The sequence below is a fragment of the Gadus chalcogrammus genome, chromosome 21, assembly GCF_026213295.1.
Source record: "Gadus chalcogrammus isolate NIFS_2021 chromosome 21, NIFS_Gcha_1.0, whole genome shotgun sequence".
Lineage (NCBI taxonomy): Eukaryota > Metazoa > Chordata > Actinopteri > Gadiformes > Gadidae > Gadus > Gadus chalcogrammus.
Genome location: NC_079432.1, coordinates 16,821,857 through 16,837,743, shown reverse-complemented (window position 1 = coordinate 16,837,743; position 15,887 = coordinate 16,821,857). Strand labels below are relative to the sequence as shown.

General features: G+C 47.7%; 1 protein-coding gene across 4 annotated transcripts in view; it reads right to left on the bottom strand.

The window, feature by feature from the left end:
* The window catches only part of LOC130374112 (beta/gamma crystallin domain-containing protein 1-like), a 31,366-nt gene that overhangs the window by 2,381 nt on the left and 13,098 nt on the right, over positions 1–15,887 (bottom strand). For all 4 annotated transcript variants that reach the window (XM_056580699.1, XM_056580700.1, XM_056580697.1 and 1 more), the window contains 13 exons: positions 14,038–14,164; positions 13,543–13,578; positions 12,682–12,842; positions 10,778–10,904; positions 9,878–10,023; positions 8,348–8,474; positions 7,359–7,388; positions 6,942–7,054; positions 6,342–6,474; positions 4,552–4,691; positions 2,505–2,628; positions 1,155–1,313; positions 44–206 (listed from right to left, as the gene is read on the bottom strand). In XM_056580699.1, the coding sequence (XP_056436674.1) occupies positions 44–206; positions 1,155–1,313; positions 2,505–2,628; positions 4,552–4,691; positions 6,342–6,474; positions 6,942–7,054; positions 7,359–7,388; positions 8,348–8,474; positions 9,878–10,023; positions 10,778–10,904; positions 12,682–12,842; positions 13,543–13,578; positions 14,038–14,164 (1,586 nt within the window). The remainder of the gene's footprint in view (positions 1–43; positions 207–1,154; positions 1,314–2,504; positions 2,629–4,551; positions 4,692–6,341; positions 6,475–6,941; positions 7,055–7,358; positions 7,389–8,347; positions 8,475–9,877; positions 10,024–10,777; positions 10,905–12,681; positions 12,843–13,542; positions 13,579–14,037; positions 14,165–15,887) is intronic.

The following is a 15,887-nucleotide window of genomic DNA, read 5'->3' as shown; positions in this document are numbered from 1 at the left end:
CACAGCGTGTGGCCACAGGCCCCTGGCTGCGTGCGGGCCTCACCTTTGACGTCCAGCAGCAGGCCCGCGGGCCCCACGTGGTGGATCTCGCCGTCGGGGCTGATGCTCCAGAGGTGCTGCAGGCCCTCGGGCTCCGGGGACAGGCCCAGGCGGCTCCCCGCCATCGTCATGGTGCCGCTCGGACTCAGACAGCACTCCTCCAGGAGCTGCTCATGCACACACACACACACACACACACACACACACACACACACACACACACACACACACACACACACACACACACAGAGAAGGGGGGGGGGGAGGGAGAGCAAGGCGGAGAGTGAGAGGAGGACATTAAAGACAGAGGACAGGGAAAGATGTGCGTTATAGTGCGTTTGAAGGTTAGAGAGAGAAGAGAGTGGGAGAGAGCAAGCGAGACATGTAGAGGGGGAGGGGAGAGAGGAATAAGGTGAGATTGATTCCCCCGTATCCAAAAAAAACTACAAAGGGGATGGCTAGAGGTGTGGTGGATATATCTTCCTTTCCTCTGTTTTCTATGACAACGCAGACCTATTGAAGCGTCCTGTGTGATGGAATATGTTGTGGAGGGGGGGGGGGGGGGGGGGGGGGTTGTGATGCTACCTCAAAGGAGCCACCACTCAGGTCTTCGCAGAACTGCCTGCATGTATAATTCCACGTCCTGTTTCCGTGGACACAAGGGGGCAGCACAGCGTTTCAGACCCCAAATGCACCGGAACCCATGAGCAATTCAGGAAAGGGGTGCGGCCTAATGTAATGAATGTAAAAAAGGCATGTGGAATGCCTGTTCCCTGCTCGGCCAATCGGATTACTTGACACAAACCGCAGCAGAAGGGAGAGGAATGCACTCCATCATGTATCTGTCCACGGCAGGGGAAGGGGCGTGTCTCTGAGTCACTTGGCCCTCAGGCGGTGATGTGCTTCTCAACCGGAGTGCCTGTAAGGTTGGGCTTAAAGAGGCTCATGACTCGTAGCTATTCGTAGTTATCACGGTAACGCAACGCTATATCCATTCTCTCACTTCCTGTGAGCTGTGTTCCCAAGACAACCGAGAACAAGACGAGAACAAACACATAATAATAATAATAGTGTTTTCGAGAGGATTCGGACAAAGCGATATGGGGAGTCCGTACCTTGCAGCGGAGGTGTCCGTCCTGGTAGACCCAGACCTGCTCCACCCCGCCCGTCTCCTCCGTCTCCTGGACCCTCATCAGCTTCAGGTCCTCCAGCTCCCCGGTCACCCCCATCAGCAGCCCCGAGCCGCGGTTCCTCAGACGGATGTACACCTGCTTCTGCTCAGTCCACACACACCGGCACACACACACACACACACACACACACACACACACACACACACACACACACACACACACACACACACACACACACACACACACACACACACACACACACACACAGGCGCACACACAAACAGACACATACAGGCACACATGGCGAGACACACACACACACACATATACAGGCATACACGCAGAGACACACACACACGCACACGCAGAAAGACACTGAAGTAACTGAAGACTCACATAATGTATGTAACATCATTGCAACTTCAAATGCTAGAGCTGCATTTGTGTACATTTGTTGGGTTGATTCACAATACAAATTCCAGAATCCCTTTTGTAATGAAACAATGGAGCTAATCCTAATGCACCCTTTTCACGGAGGTGACGTCGGACCCACAAAGTCACTCAAATCACTACTGGGCCTGTTCCTTTTACCAGGGCTCGGGTAGCAGTCTCAACTAGTGAAGATAAGTAAGCCATCACACACTTTCAATAAAAAACATAGCGATAATCTAATACATTAAAAAATTAAATGTGATAGCTATTGCTGAAAGGTGCTGGATATTAAAATAGTGTGGTGTATGGTATTCACTGAAGGTGACCTATTTGAGGTGAATCATTTAAATGTGACATCTATTAGAGCAGTGAAGCAGGTTTGCCTCATGAATAAGTTAATCTTTCATTGTCATCTCAGATGTGGTAGGGAAGACATTTGTTTACATCAGCAGCCCCCGGCAGAAGGAGGGTCAATCTCACGCAACACTGAATCACAAAAACAACTCTTCTTTAATGGTAGTGTTCGGCAGTTTTGCTGGTCAATAAAAAACATTCAACATTTATTTATTTATTTACTTTTTGCTCAAAGAATTCCAGCGACTATTGATAGAAAAGGGTCCTGCTGCATGGACGCCTCTACCTTCACCCTTTCAACGGCTGAATGAACCTCAAAGCCCACGACTTAATTCAAGAAGGACAGAACTTAAGATCGAAACCTTCCTTTCCTAACAAGGCACCGGGGGTTTAGAGAGAGAGAGAGAGAGAGAGAGAGAGAGAGAGAGAGAGAGAGAGAGAGAGAGAGAGAGAGAGAGAGAGAGAGAGAGAGAGAGAGAGAGAGAATGAGAGAATGAGAGAAAGAGAGAGAGAGAGAGAGACAGAGAGAGAGAGGATGAAGCTTACCTGGACTAGCGGCCGAAGGGACCCGATATTGTGCCAGCTGCTGTAGCCGCGCCAATCGGGGACCTCCCCTGGCCTGAGCAGAATCTGGTCTCCTCTGTAGCTGATTTCCTTGTACAGCACCCACCTGGGGAACCACAATGAAAGCATAAGGGCACATAACAGCACACCCCGGGAGGGTTTTCAGACATTCAAAAAGTCTGAAAAATAAACTACTTCTGCAAATCTCCCCTTGTGCAACCTTGATTTTTTTCTTGTTTGTGTATCACCAGCTGTTTGCGGTTGTGTATACTTTTTTAACACAAAAACAGTCACGCTCCAGACATGGAGCAGACAGCTTTTCAGCGTTTTATAATCTGCCGCATGAAAATTCTGTGTTTGGCTCCTAACGAATCGTCCCGTCGTCCCGCAGACGGACGTTTCCCCAGGGAGACGTAGGAGTATGTGGCGTCCCCGCTCTACATCTCACACACCACCAGCATGTTTCCACCGGACCGCCCGCCGCTCCCATCTGCCCAGACAGCCCCTCTGAACACTGCAGCTGACGAGCTGTCACAAGCGCTCCACAAATAAAACAAAAACCTCACCTCCACTATGTATTGACCTGGTGTGTGCAATATTGCTCTCATTTTATTAACTTATTTGATTGACTTTTACGGTTTGTCCATTATGTTGTTGGGCAATTGTTTGTTGACTGACTTTGTGAGCTACTTGATACCTGAATATCCCAGAGGGGATGAATAGAGTATCTATCTATCTGTCTGGAAACAAACAGGCAGGCAGTCTTGGTTTGCTGTTGTTTTTGATAGGATGGTAACAGGGGCGTTGGATTAGGAAGCAGATTTTGTTGCTTCTTTTTTGGTTGCCTACAAATGACTAACATCCCCTGGAAGGTCAAATGATGCCTTTGATGAGCTGGGTTCAGTTCGTTTGTTCCCTCCCGGCCCCCCTGAAGGATGATTTGAGGTTCTCTGGATCAAACCCAGGGTCTCCTAGTCTTGTCGTCCAGGGGCTAGAGTTGTCAAAGCAGAACTGTACCACAGGGCTTCCTTTTTGCGTTCAATTGCCAAAAGGCGTGAGCAACTCAGGAAGTGAGTGCCCTCAGCCTTCAACACTCTGACCTGACTTTGGGAGAAGGTTGCGTCCCCTCTCCGACTGATACCATGTTGACAAATGTAATCTGGAGCAACGGCCCGGAGGGGAGCTGGCTGCTGACGGGTCCGGGTGCGGTGTAGTGTGCTGGGGGGGGCTTTACACACCTCTGTGCAAGAAGGGCAACTTTTGGCAGCACAGTGCATTGACTCGTTTGGTTCACACGCACGCACGCACGCACGCACGCACGCACGCACGCACGCACGCACGCACGCACGCACGCACGCACGCACGCACGCACGCACGCACGCACGCACGCACGCACGCACGCACGCACGCACGCACGCACGCACGCACGCACGCACGCACGCACGCACGCACGCACGCACGCAGCACGCACGCACGCACGCACGCACGCACGCACGCACGCACGCACGCACGCACGCACGCACGCACGCACGCACGCACGCACGCACGCACGCACGCACGCACGCACGCACGCACGCACGCACGCACGCACGCACGCACGCACGCACGCACGCACGCACGCACGCACGCACGCACGCACGCACGCACGCACGCACGCACGCACGCACGCACGCACGCACGCACGCACGCACGCACGCACGCACGCACGCACGCACGCACGCACGCACGCACGCACGCACGCACGCACGCACGCACGCACGCACGCACGCACGCACGCACGCACGCACGCACGCACGCACGCACGCACGCACGCACGCACGCACGCACGCACGCACGCACGCACGCACGCACGCACGCACGCACGCACGCACGCACGCACGCACGCACGCACGCACGCACGCACGCACGCACGCACGCACGCACGCACGCACGCACGCACGCACGCACGCACGCACACACACACACACACACACACACACACACACACATCGTTTCAACAGTAATCCCTGTAGGTGTGTCTCAGACTCACATGCCCCCCTCCACCAGGACCGACTGCACGCGGCTGAAGGCTCCGGCCAGCTGGAGGTTGACAGAGCCGGCCGTCAGCATGGCTCGCTTCCCCCGCAGGCCCGCACGCTCGAACAGCGTGACCGACGGCAGGGAGAACTCCTGCGTTAACAGGAGAGAGAGGGAGAGACTTCAGCTACACTGCACGTACGTGCCACATAGTACTAATGTGTATGTGTGTGTGTGTGTGTGTGTGTATGCCTCGTTACCACGGAAACGTGCAAAACTCCTGCGGTTCTATTTATTATCTTCAAAACATTTTCCCTTTTACTGTTTGCACCGTGTGGTGAACGAATGGCTGGAAACCAGCTCGGTCTGAATGTCGGACAAAGACCTTGTGAGAGGGGAGAGCGATATTCTCGTCTTTGAAAGGCCAGGGAGAATAAGCGAGCTCCGCTGTGTTTTTGCAGGCCAGATATTGTAAGATGTTTTATACTTGTCGAGGGAAACCGCTGTTTTTATCTGGGCGGATTTTCAAACCCTGTGGTGCATTACACCTTAGTTAGACCATTGTCAAGTGTTTTTATCCTCTTTATTAAATGTATTACTATTATTATTAAATATATACATATACATATATATACAGTATATATATATATATATATATATACCTATACACTGTATATATATATACATATGCATGCCTACACATATATATGGTATATATATATATAGAGGTTGGATCTAGCCAGCTGGGCTAGCGAACTAAAACGTTTTCACTTACTAGGAGTGCAATCCAGGCCCTATCACAAAACTATGTGCACTTCTACATTTCATACTCTATTTAGAAAGGTAGAGGAAGAAACAGGGCTAGTAGTTTGTAAAAACTGTGTGACTAAGTGAGTGAGTGAGTGAGAGTATTTCAATCAAGTCATTGTATTTCAGGATAAATTACCATTACTTCTTAAGCCTACTCTAATATTATACTATTGCTGAGCCTACTATAATGACACATAGTCTGTATTAGAAAACCCATTGGACATATCTCAAAACAAAGTGCTGAGATAATTTTATCCTGGGGTGTCCAATCCACAAGGTTACCAAGGCTTTCAATCCATAAATGAAGCACCAATTACAGATAATCTTTCATTCATCAGCCTATTCTTAGCATGTTAGCCTAGCAAAAATCCATCAAAGAATTGGTGTCACACGTGTAGAAACCCTGGAACCCTGCTAGGCAGAGAGCCGGTCTGTAAAATGCGTGGTAATTCGAGTCTGATTCATTGACTCATTATCGGCCCAGATTATCCTCAGTCTCGTTCTTTTTCTACATAACAGACGGCCCTCAGTTGCAGTGGAAACAGAATTGCACTCGCTTCTATGGCTCTGGCCTGACAGACGAGTTGTCCTGTAATCAGACTGCCCTCAGGCACGCCGGCCTAATGTCCAGACTTGTATGTGTGTGTGTGTGTGTGTGTGTGTGTGTGTGTGTGTGTGTGTGTGTGTGTGTGTGTGTGTGTGTGTGTGTGTGTGTGTGTGTGTGTGTGTGTGTGTGTGTGTGTGTGTGTGTGTGTGTGTGTGTGTGTGTGTGTGTAGGGAGTTTTTTCTTGCACTTGTGGGGGCTTGGGTAAAGGGGGGTGTCATAAATAGTAGGCCCGTTAAGCCCTTTGAGACTGTAATGATGAATAAGGGCTATACAAATAAAATTGAATTGAATTGAATGTGTACATATGTTTCATCTAAACATCACACGTCCAATCAGGGACCCAGTAGCCAGCTCTCTGTTCACTAAGAGAGGACCAGATCACTCACAAAGCCGGCGGTCTGCAGTGACAGGATGTTGGCGTGGGTGTCCACACAGCCCATCGCCCTCCGGTCCGCATAGCTGCCCACCTCCAGCACGTACATCCTGCTGCTGAAGCCAGCCCCCTCGAAGGCCAGCCAGCTGAAAGACACAAGGCGGGTAAACACCAAAGTACAGCACACCTGGGAGCAAAAGAGGAACAAACCATTCCACAAACTCTCACGCCGGTTCTTATCTCTTCAATGGGTTCTCAAGGGGACCCTGAGAACCAGATGTCTGGGAATGTCTTTGATTTGGTCTAATGTTTCTCTGGTGTGGAGAGGCTATGGTTCCTGCCCTGGTCTTATTGTTTCTCTGGTGTGGAGAGGCTATGGTTCCTGCCTTGGTCTTATTGTTTCTCTTGTGTGGAGAGGCTATGGTTCCTGCCTTGGTCTTATTGTTTCTCTGGTGTGGAGAGGCTATGGTTCCTGCCTTGGTCTTATTGTTTCTCTGGTGTGGAGAGGCTATGGTTCCTGCCCTGGTCTTATTGTTTCTCTGGTGTGGAGAGGCTATGGTTCTTTGTCCTGTCGTTCCTACCCCAAGTAGGGATCACAGAGCGAAGGCCTCACCTGCCCGCCAGCACCCTACAGGACGCCACGGAGAACCCCGGCTGCAGAGCCTCGGCGCTGTCCTCCAGAACCGCCTCCGAGCCCTGGAAGTCCTCCTTGGAGAACAAATGCACCTGGGAGACACACACGCACGAACACACACGAACAGGCACACACACACACACACACACACACACACACACACACACACACACACACACACACACACACACACACACACACACACACACACACACACACACACACACACACACACACACACACACACACACACAAACACACAAAGATACACACAAACCCGTTGAGCGTGTCATTGATTTTGTCTCTCTCTCTGAGTCACCGGTATACCCTTCCCCCCTAAGCCAGTAGAGATAAGGAGGTTGATTGGATTTGGGATTCACTGTTTAAGTCACCTACCTTGAATTTGGCAGAGTTTCCCAAGTTGTCCTGAAGAGACGAGAGACGGTCACAAAACACAGAAGAAGAAAGGAACACGGAACAACAGTTAGGATGATGCCATTGGCGATGGTTCAGTCTGATATACATGACACTGAAATAATGACCTAGTCTGTTGAAGATGTCTATCAGACATCGACCACAGCCACATTGTTAAGAGGACAGGCAGCCGGTCGATACCTGCATCATTGATCCCCTGCACTATGAAGTATGTTTTCATGATCCCTTACTAACATGTTGATGAGTGTCCATAATAATGATAGTTATAGTCATAATAGCAATTCTAATAGATCCCATCCACTACTTGAACCTTCTAGTGATTGAATTGGCAGAGCCTTCAAGCATAGTGCTGTAGTCTGTCGGGGAAGGAGCTCACATTGACATTCCCACCACGGCTCTCGACTCACTCGATACCGAGATTACTAAAATCCATCCATGGGCTGAATGAGTCCTGGGTAGATTTACTTATATAAAAGGTATTTATCTTTTTTGATAATTTAGACTACATCGATGGTTTAGGCCTCTTCCCTTGATTAAGGTTTAAAATTAGAAATCAAACTGTTTTGTGTTTCGTACTGCATACTAGTAGTTCGGCATTCCTGTTATATAAGAACATCTGGGGAAGACAGCACAGAGAACGGGGGGGAAGAAACTGAAAGGGACAAGTTATGCCTTGTTTCTTGTTGTGTTGCAGGGATATTCTCCTGCAGAGAGATACTTTTAGGAGGGGATTTCAATTAGAGCTTCATTAGAAACCTTTACAGACACTTTTTAGATTATTGTCAGGACAGGAAGTCTTAGCTTAGTGTTTGCCGTTAGCAAAGTATGAGCTGAAAGATCCCTATCTCAAGTGAGAACGTGATACACCCCCTTCACCTAAGTTTGAGCTTATCTGCAACCAGACATATGATTATTAATCTAAAGTGAGATTTGTGAGACGTTTGGTTTACCAGCACGATGGGCATCACCGAGGCGACCAGCGGCTGCATGGCGCCCCAGTCCTCCGGGTTCCCGTACAGACCCTTCTCCAGCACGTACGCCTCCCCGCAGAAGTCTGGCTCCTCAAACACCACCCACCTTCAAAATAAAAAGTGCACACACAGCGAGACGCACACCGCAGAGTCAAAGGCTGCACACAATTAGGGATGGAATGCTGAAATTAAATATTAAAACGGTCTCGCTATATATACACAGTCAAGGCTAAGTGGTCGCTGGGCGCGTGATTAAATGCAACAGGGTTACTTATAATACTTTTGACATAACACAAATTGACAAAAAGCCTCTTTAGGTAGTTTACTTTCAGATGGTAGCCCATCTGATGTAGCTACTAATGCGAAGCCTTTTGATGGCTGCTACCCACCTACATAGGCTCACAAAATGGAACGACCAATGACTTATATCAGCGCTGCGCTGTAGCAGCAGCACTGTAATCACTGCTTTGAACGTGTGTGTGTGTGTGTGTGTGTGTGTGTGTGTGTGTGTGTGTGTGTGTGTGTGTGTGTGTGTGTGTGTGTGTGTGTGTGTGTGTGTTGTGTGTGTGTGTGCGTGTGTGTGTGTGTGTGTGTGTGTGTGTTGCTCACCAGGCAGAACCGTATTTGTTCAGTGTGTGTGTGTGTGTCTGGGTGCCTGGATGTGCGTGTGTTCGGGCCATCAGAGTGGTGAAAGATTGACACAGAGCGAGTCTGTTTGCGTTTGTAGGTGTACTTAAGGGTGGGTGTTTGCGTGTCAGTGAGTGTTCTAGGCCCGGCTACACGTGCTGGACTGCGCACGTGTAGGTCTAGTGGCCTTTTGAGCATGTCAAGGTTGACTGGAGATGCAGCGGGCTGGAGTGACTGTGTAGCTGTGCCAGCAGGGTGATCGGGGCGATGTCTTGCATTGTTCTCCACACCGTTTGTTTCTCAACTCAGGTAAACCTTCAGCCGTTCAGCACATGTTTTACATTCCGCTCTCCTTCCATCTGCTTTTCCCTCCCACCTTTAAATCATATGGACGCAAACAACCTGAGACATCTTGTCCTAACCGGACCAAAGAGAGCCTCTTTGGACCAGACAAGACAAGACCAGAAGCGCATTCTGAGCTTCAGCACCTTAGTGATTTGTGAGGCCTCGCCACTATTATTCGCCACTAAAACTCCCTTCTCTCAGCCGCAGGGCTCTCTCCCAGCTCAGACCCTGTTCCCTTTGACCTCAGCCTGGGCAGAGCCTCTGTGCTCCAGTCCCTCTGCTTCTCAGGCCACAGATAGCGGCGGGAAAAGGTCACATGACCGACAAATAGCTGAAATAGCTCAAACACAAGACAGGAGGGAGTGCCCAATGCACATACTGTCAGCAGACACTGTGGGTCTGAACACGCCGCCCTTGGGGTGCGGCAGTTACAACACACCTGAGCTCTAGGGGCGGGGGGGGGGGGGGGGCATATAACACCCAGGGCCATTAGGGAGATGCTTAGTGGGTAAGCGTTCAGGAGGAGGAAACACTCACACGCCGTCCACCACGTGGACGCTCTTGGTCCGCAGGCCGTAGCCTGTCAGCTCCATGCTGGGCACGGGGACGGTGAGGTCGATGTGCGCCCCGTGCGCCCCGAAGTCCTCGTCTGTGAACATTTTGAGGTGCGGAGAGATGAAGTCCTACAAGACGCAAAGTCAAAACAAGGGCCATGAGTGCCAATGCATTTGTTTTTTCATGCCTTGCATGCCTTGCATATTATATCAAAGAAACATTAAAGTAACATGTCCAGCTGAAATAGAAGAACAGCAACGAATAAAGACAATAAGTCCATTCATGTGTTTCCAGTTGCTGAGTCATTCCTCTAGAAAACAATCTGCTCTTCCTTCCATGGAGGGAATGAACTGTGCAACTATCTTCTTACTGTATCGTTACATGAATTAACCACAGAGTCGGTAAAATGTCATGAATAATAGAAAATGCTCATCACACGCTACCAGAGGCCAAACTAATGAGTCCCAAAGCTGTCCCACGAGCTGCTGGGGAAACTAAGATATTCCTTTATGTTATCAGAAACAGAGAAAAGCAATAAGCAGACCCTGTTCACTGCCTTCTCTTCATTAGCCAAATACGAACCTTCTAATAGCCGACCAGAGGAGGCTCACTCAGACTAGAAACCTATTTCTCTACAAACTACTATGAAGGTTTCTGTTATGTATGCAATGGATAGTCAACAGTATGCATCGGTATTCCCATGCCTTAGGGGGGAACTCTACGGAACCTGTTAAATGTAACTTGTTACATTGTTCTGGTGCTAGTTATACTAGTGCTAGTGTTACTAACAAGTTATCCTTATAGTATATATCTAACACAATAGTTTCAATCTAGTAATCCTCAGCCAGACAGTTGGACCTGGGGCTCCAGAGTGGGACTCACCGCCTGGACGGGCCTCAGGGACAGGAAGTGTTCAGACCCCCCTCCCCAGTCGCCCCAGTCCAGGTACTCCCCCTCTTCCAGGACGTGCTGCCGGCCCTCGAACCCTGGCTGGCTGTAGCCCACCCAGCTGGGGGGAGCAACCAAAGAAACAAGAGTTGGAGACAGTGGACAACAATGCATTTTAATGAGGTGTGTCACTCACTGAGTCACCGGTTAGGCATTTAGATGTCCTGCATTTACAATTGACCTTTTCCATTGTTAATGTTCTTTGCCTTCTTAGAATCTTGTGTATTTGATTTGTATTTTATCTAGTAAGTATTATTGTCATCTCTGTCTGTTACACATGTGCTATGTCAAGCTTGGTGTGTGTGTGTGTGTGTGTGTGTGTGTGTGTGTGTGTATGTGTGTGTGTGTGTGTGTGTGTGTGTGTGTGTGTGTGTGTGTGTGTGTGTGTGTGTGTGTGTGTGTGTGTGTGTGTGTGTGTGTGTGTGTGTGTGTGTGTGTGTGTGTGTGTGTGTGTGTGTGTGTGTGTGTATGTGTGGTGTGTGTGTGTGTGTGTGTGTGTGTGTGTGTGTGTGTGTGTGTGTGTGTATGTGTCTGTGTCTGTGTCTGTGTTAGTGCATGTGTCATGTCTGACTTCCTGGTTGCCTTTCTTGGTGCATAAAAATGCATGAATGCATATGATCCAACCTGGTGAATGAATGTGATAACATACTGCTGATTTTCATCATTTGAGCTGCGCAATACATAACATAAACCACCAATTCATTGTTTGGCAGCAGGTTCACTGTTCTAAACAAAGGTGTTCCTTACCATTAATCTCCCTGACGGTTAACCAGATGTTTTGTGAGCAACTAGTCGACTAGTATTGAATTATAAGAAAACGCCTTGAAATCAATAATATTTGAGCCCATTACAATCTAGGATGCCATACACAGTCCGGAAACTATATAATAACCAATTAAAAAGCTTGAGATCATATTCTTACAACAAATCCTACTTTAAATTAGGCAAAAAAATATTTTCTAACTTACATAATAGCATTTGGGGCTCCTGTAGTTAAAATGTACCAGTTGAATTGTTGTTTGGAGACAAAACAGTTACGAGTTGTCCAGCTTGGAAGTTTAACTCTAATTAATCAACCGCCATTCACTCAAACTCAGTACAGAACGTTAAGACATGGGTGTAGTGGAGTGGAGAGTGTGGTGATGGCTGGTTCATCCTGTGTGGCTTGAATACCAAATGCAGCCCAGGTATGCAGCCTCACCCAGCCTGAGTCTCCTCAGCCTGGTTCTGGCCATGTGAGGCTTCTTAAACCAGCCATCCTCCACAATCCACCGTAAACCGACATAATCAGGTGGATCAAGGTGTCTTTACAAAGCGCCTTTAAGATGACACACTGAAGGCCGCGAGCCAGTGTGACGCCTCAGAGTTCAACCCTTTCAGCGGGAATGCCAGCTCATTCATGTTTTTAATTATGGCCTGTTATAATGCTGGCCTATCTTATTAGAACAAGGTATTTAAATTATGTCATGAAAAAAACAACCGACTGCGGAAGGCAAGCGCCCCTGATTGCAGTTTCTGAATGGGAAGAAGTGTGTGTAGGGAATTGTCCACCAGATTAAAAGAAAAAGCCTGATCAGATAAATGATGATAAACCAAAAGCTGTTGAAGGTCAATTCATTATATTATTTAGGAAATGGTGACTCAGCGAGACTACCCTTAGTAATATGCAGTCTTATGACAGTCCAAATCGCAACCGCAATGATTAACACAAACACAATCCAGTACTGGGAACTCAATGGTGCATAATAGTTAGAAAAGTATATAGATACATATAACTATAAATGTATGTTTATATTATATAAATAAAAAACGTATTATACTGATTCAAATCAACCTACAGTCCACCGATTATCTTCAAGGAGCCCACAGACGTGAGTTTGGTTGAGGTCAGGGCCTTGTCCTCCTCTCCCCCCTCCTCCTCCTCCCTCTCAAAGCAGAACAAGTCGCTTTCGATCTCCACGCTGGGGCCCTCAAAGCCAGGGCTCTCATACAGCACCGCCTGACCACAGGGAGGAAGAGGAAATCATTGCGAGAGCAGGATTCATCATAAAATCGTTCCTACAACATTGTTCTGTTTTTCATGCTTTCATTGACCGTTTGAATGGCATTTGGTTTGACGCAATACTTTGAATAAATAGATTCAGTTTCAAGGGAGTAAGTGTCAGAATTTGACATGCACAAATTACCAAAAATTGCCAATACATCAACAAGGTGCAGTCTCCACAGCCTGTGGGATGATTTACATTCCATTTTAACTGACTGTTTTTGCCAGGGAAAGGGAAGTAAGTGATGAATAAGCCAGCAATATTTGCAAAAACTTCTCTTCTTTCATAACTCTTTGGTTGGTTCATAAATAACTTTTATTTTTGATGTTAACTAAAATAGCTTTCAATGTTATTGTCTCATCGCATATCCCGGACATAGGGGGGTCTAGGTTTATTGGTTAAATGGCACCTTACTTCCATTCAAGGCTCTTGTCTTTATCATTACAGTAGATCTTCCGCTTGACTGACATACTCAGGACCCAAAACCAACTGGATAAATGCCTGATCCTAATGACAGCTGACGTATCCAGAGCTATTTCTTTCATTTTTCAGATATTTGTAAAAATCTCAAAATATAAATCTACATTCATATTTACAGACCTCTTTTTGTAAATGGTCACACAATAAATAACACAAAGACCCAACCCAACTCACCTTGACCTCATTGGGATATTCCACTTTAAAAGCTCCCTGCAACACAAGAACATAACATGAGGAATGAACGTTAGTAAAATCAAACTGATCAACCATTAAATAAACAACAGTCAAACAATAGGCGTTACTATATGCAAAAAGTTGATACAAAGAAGACTGGGAAACCAAAGGAGGGCTCTAGATCATTTTTGTCAGGATACATTATAGGTTTTAGATGCTCTCAATGCACACAGGCATTCTGGTGGGATAGATTAGTCTTTTGACTAAGGGTTAATTCTCTTACAACATTGTTGCCAAAGGCTAGGAAATGCAAATTAACCCGTTAATGTGTGTCATCATCGATAGGCGGTCGTTGAGAGTAAAACTAGCAGGGCCATCTAATTTAAATAAAAAAAAAGGGATTGATGGTATGTTATCAAGAGAAACCAAAAATGCAGCGCTTGTCCGGGTAGGCAAATGCTGGCAGGGGCTAGCTGGCTAGCTTCAGCTACGTACCATCTTGAGGGGCCTGAGAGAGCCTATGAAGGGCGAGGGGAAGCCCCAGGACTCGGGGAAGGGGTACTCTCCGGTCTCCAGCACGGCTAGCATGCCCTGGTACCCGGGATCGCTGAACACCAGCCACCTGAGAGGGAGGGGAACAACATGACATGATACAACAACAACAACAACAGAAACATGATATTATATATTATTTTATACATGATGTAATAAACCCAGAGGCGTGACCGTAGGACAAACACATGTGTGAGACATAAGTATAATGAAATGTCGGCTCCTTTTATGTAGCAGGGCAAGGATAGTAGACTAACACACAGTGATCACAGACCTTGCTGGTGCTTTAACACATATATTAAACACCTGCCTACTTCCCCGATGTGTATGTTGGGGGCCAAACCTTTGTTTACCCTGCTATGACAGCTCTTTCGAAAGGTCAATTGATATTAAACTGGGAGCTCGCAATAAAGCTCTTTGCAAATTCAACCAGTTGAAGCTAAATATCTGCACCCCCGTCCAACCAAAACGTAGCATTGCTTTGGACTACAGCTAAAAATGACAGACTGTGGCTACAGCCAGGCTGTTGGCCAGACAGAACCTTCCTCACAGACATGGTGATGGTTGCCAGCCCTGAGCTACAGCAGGCGGGTCTACTGGGTTACAGGAACAAAGGGGATGTGTGCCAACCGTTTTTCCTCCGTACATTTCAATATTTTCTTTGCTTTTATTGGGCAGATCCCTCAACCTTTCAACCACATATTTTCATTAGACATTCCCAGATGTCTTTGGAGAAATACACTGCATGTAGGAACGTGGTGGAGTTCAGGCACAACCTGAAACCAAGCGAAACACCATGCTGCTATATGACAACACTGTGCTTCCTTTTCAGACTTTTCAGTCAGTATATGTTTGAATTGTTGGTGTTCTGAAACACCATAGAAAGTAGTTTGGAGGGGGGGGGGGGGTTGCGGCTGCCATTTAACTTCCTATAAAAACCGGGCACAGAATGTCCTGGCTGCCCCTATTCTCTCTCTCTCTCATGGAAAAACAATCGCTAACTCCATTATCTCTACAAGAATCCTTGTTGGTAAGTTTCTCTCACTTTCTCTCTCTTCCCTCTCTCTCGTTCTCTCTCTCTCTCTCTCTCTCTCTCTCGTTCCTCTCTCTCTCCCTCTCTCTCTCTCTCTCTCTCTCTCTCTCTCTCTCTCTCTCTCTCTCTCCCCACCCCCTCTCTCTTTCTCTCTTTCTCTCTGCCTCTTGCTTCCCCTCTCTCTCTCCCCCATCTGCCTCAATCTCTTCCAACCTCGCTCTCCTGCAAACAGAAAACATGCAGGAGCAGGAGTGACATTCCTCAGCCGGCACGTGAGCGAGACACGACACAAACACAAGTGCGGGGTAGAGCACAGTAATGATTATCTGCTTTCCCTGGAGCGCCTCATCTCGCCTCACACGGTCAATGTCAGACCACAGCAACAACACAGGAACCCATTCACAGAAACACAAATGTGCAGTGTATCCACCATGAACGTATGAAACCTTTCTTTAGTTTGCTTCTTCTTAACCCAGTCCGTGTTGTGAAACATCCTTGCAAGAGCGAAGCAAATCAAGCTCAACAGATGTGTGTGTGTGTGTGTGTGTGTGTGTGTGTGTGTGTGTGTGTGTGTGTGTGTGTGTGTGTGTGTGTGTGTGTGTGTGTGTGTGTGTGTGTGTGTGTGTGTGTGTGTGTGTGTGTGTTTGTGTTTGCCTGTGTTTATGTGGATGTGATTTTCATCTGCATATTTTCGGATCAAGGCCGTAAGTAAAAACACTAAACGCTGCTGACATCTGCATGGAGGGGGGGTAAAACATTA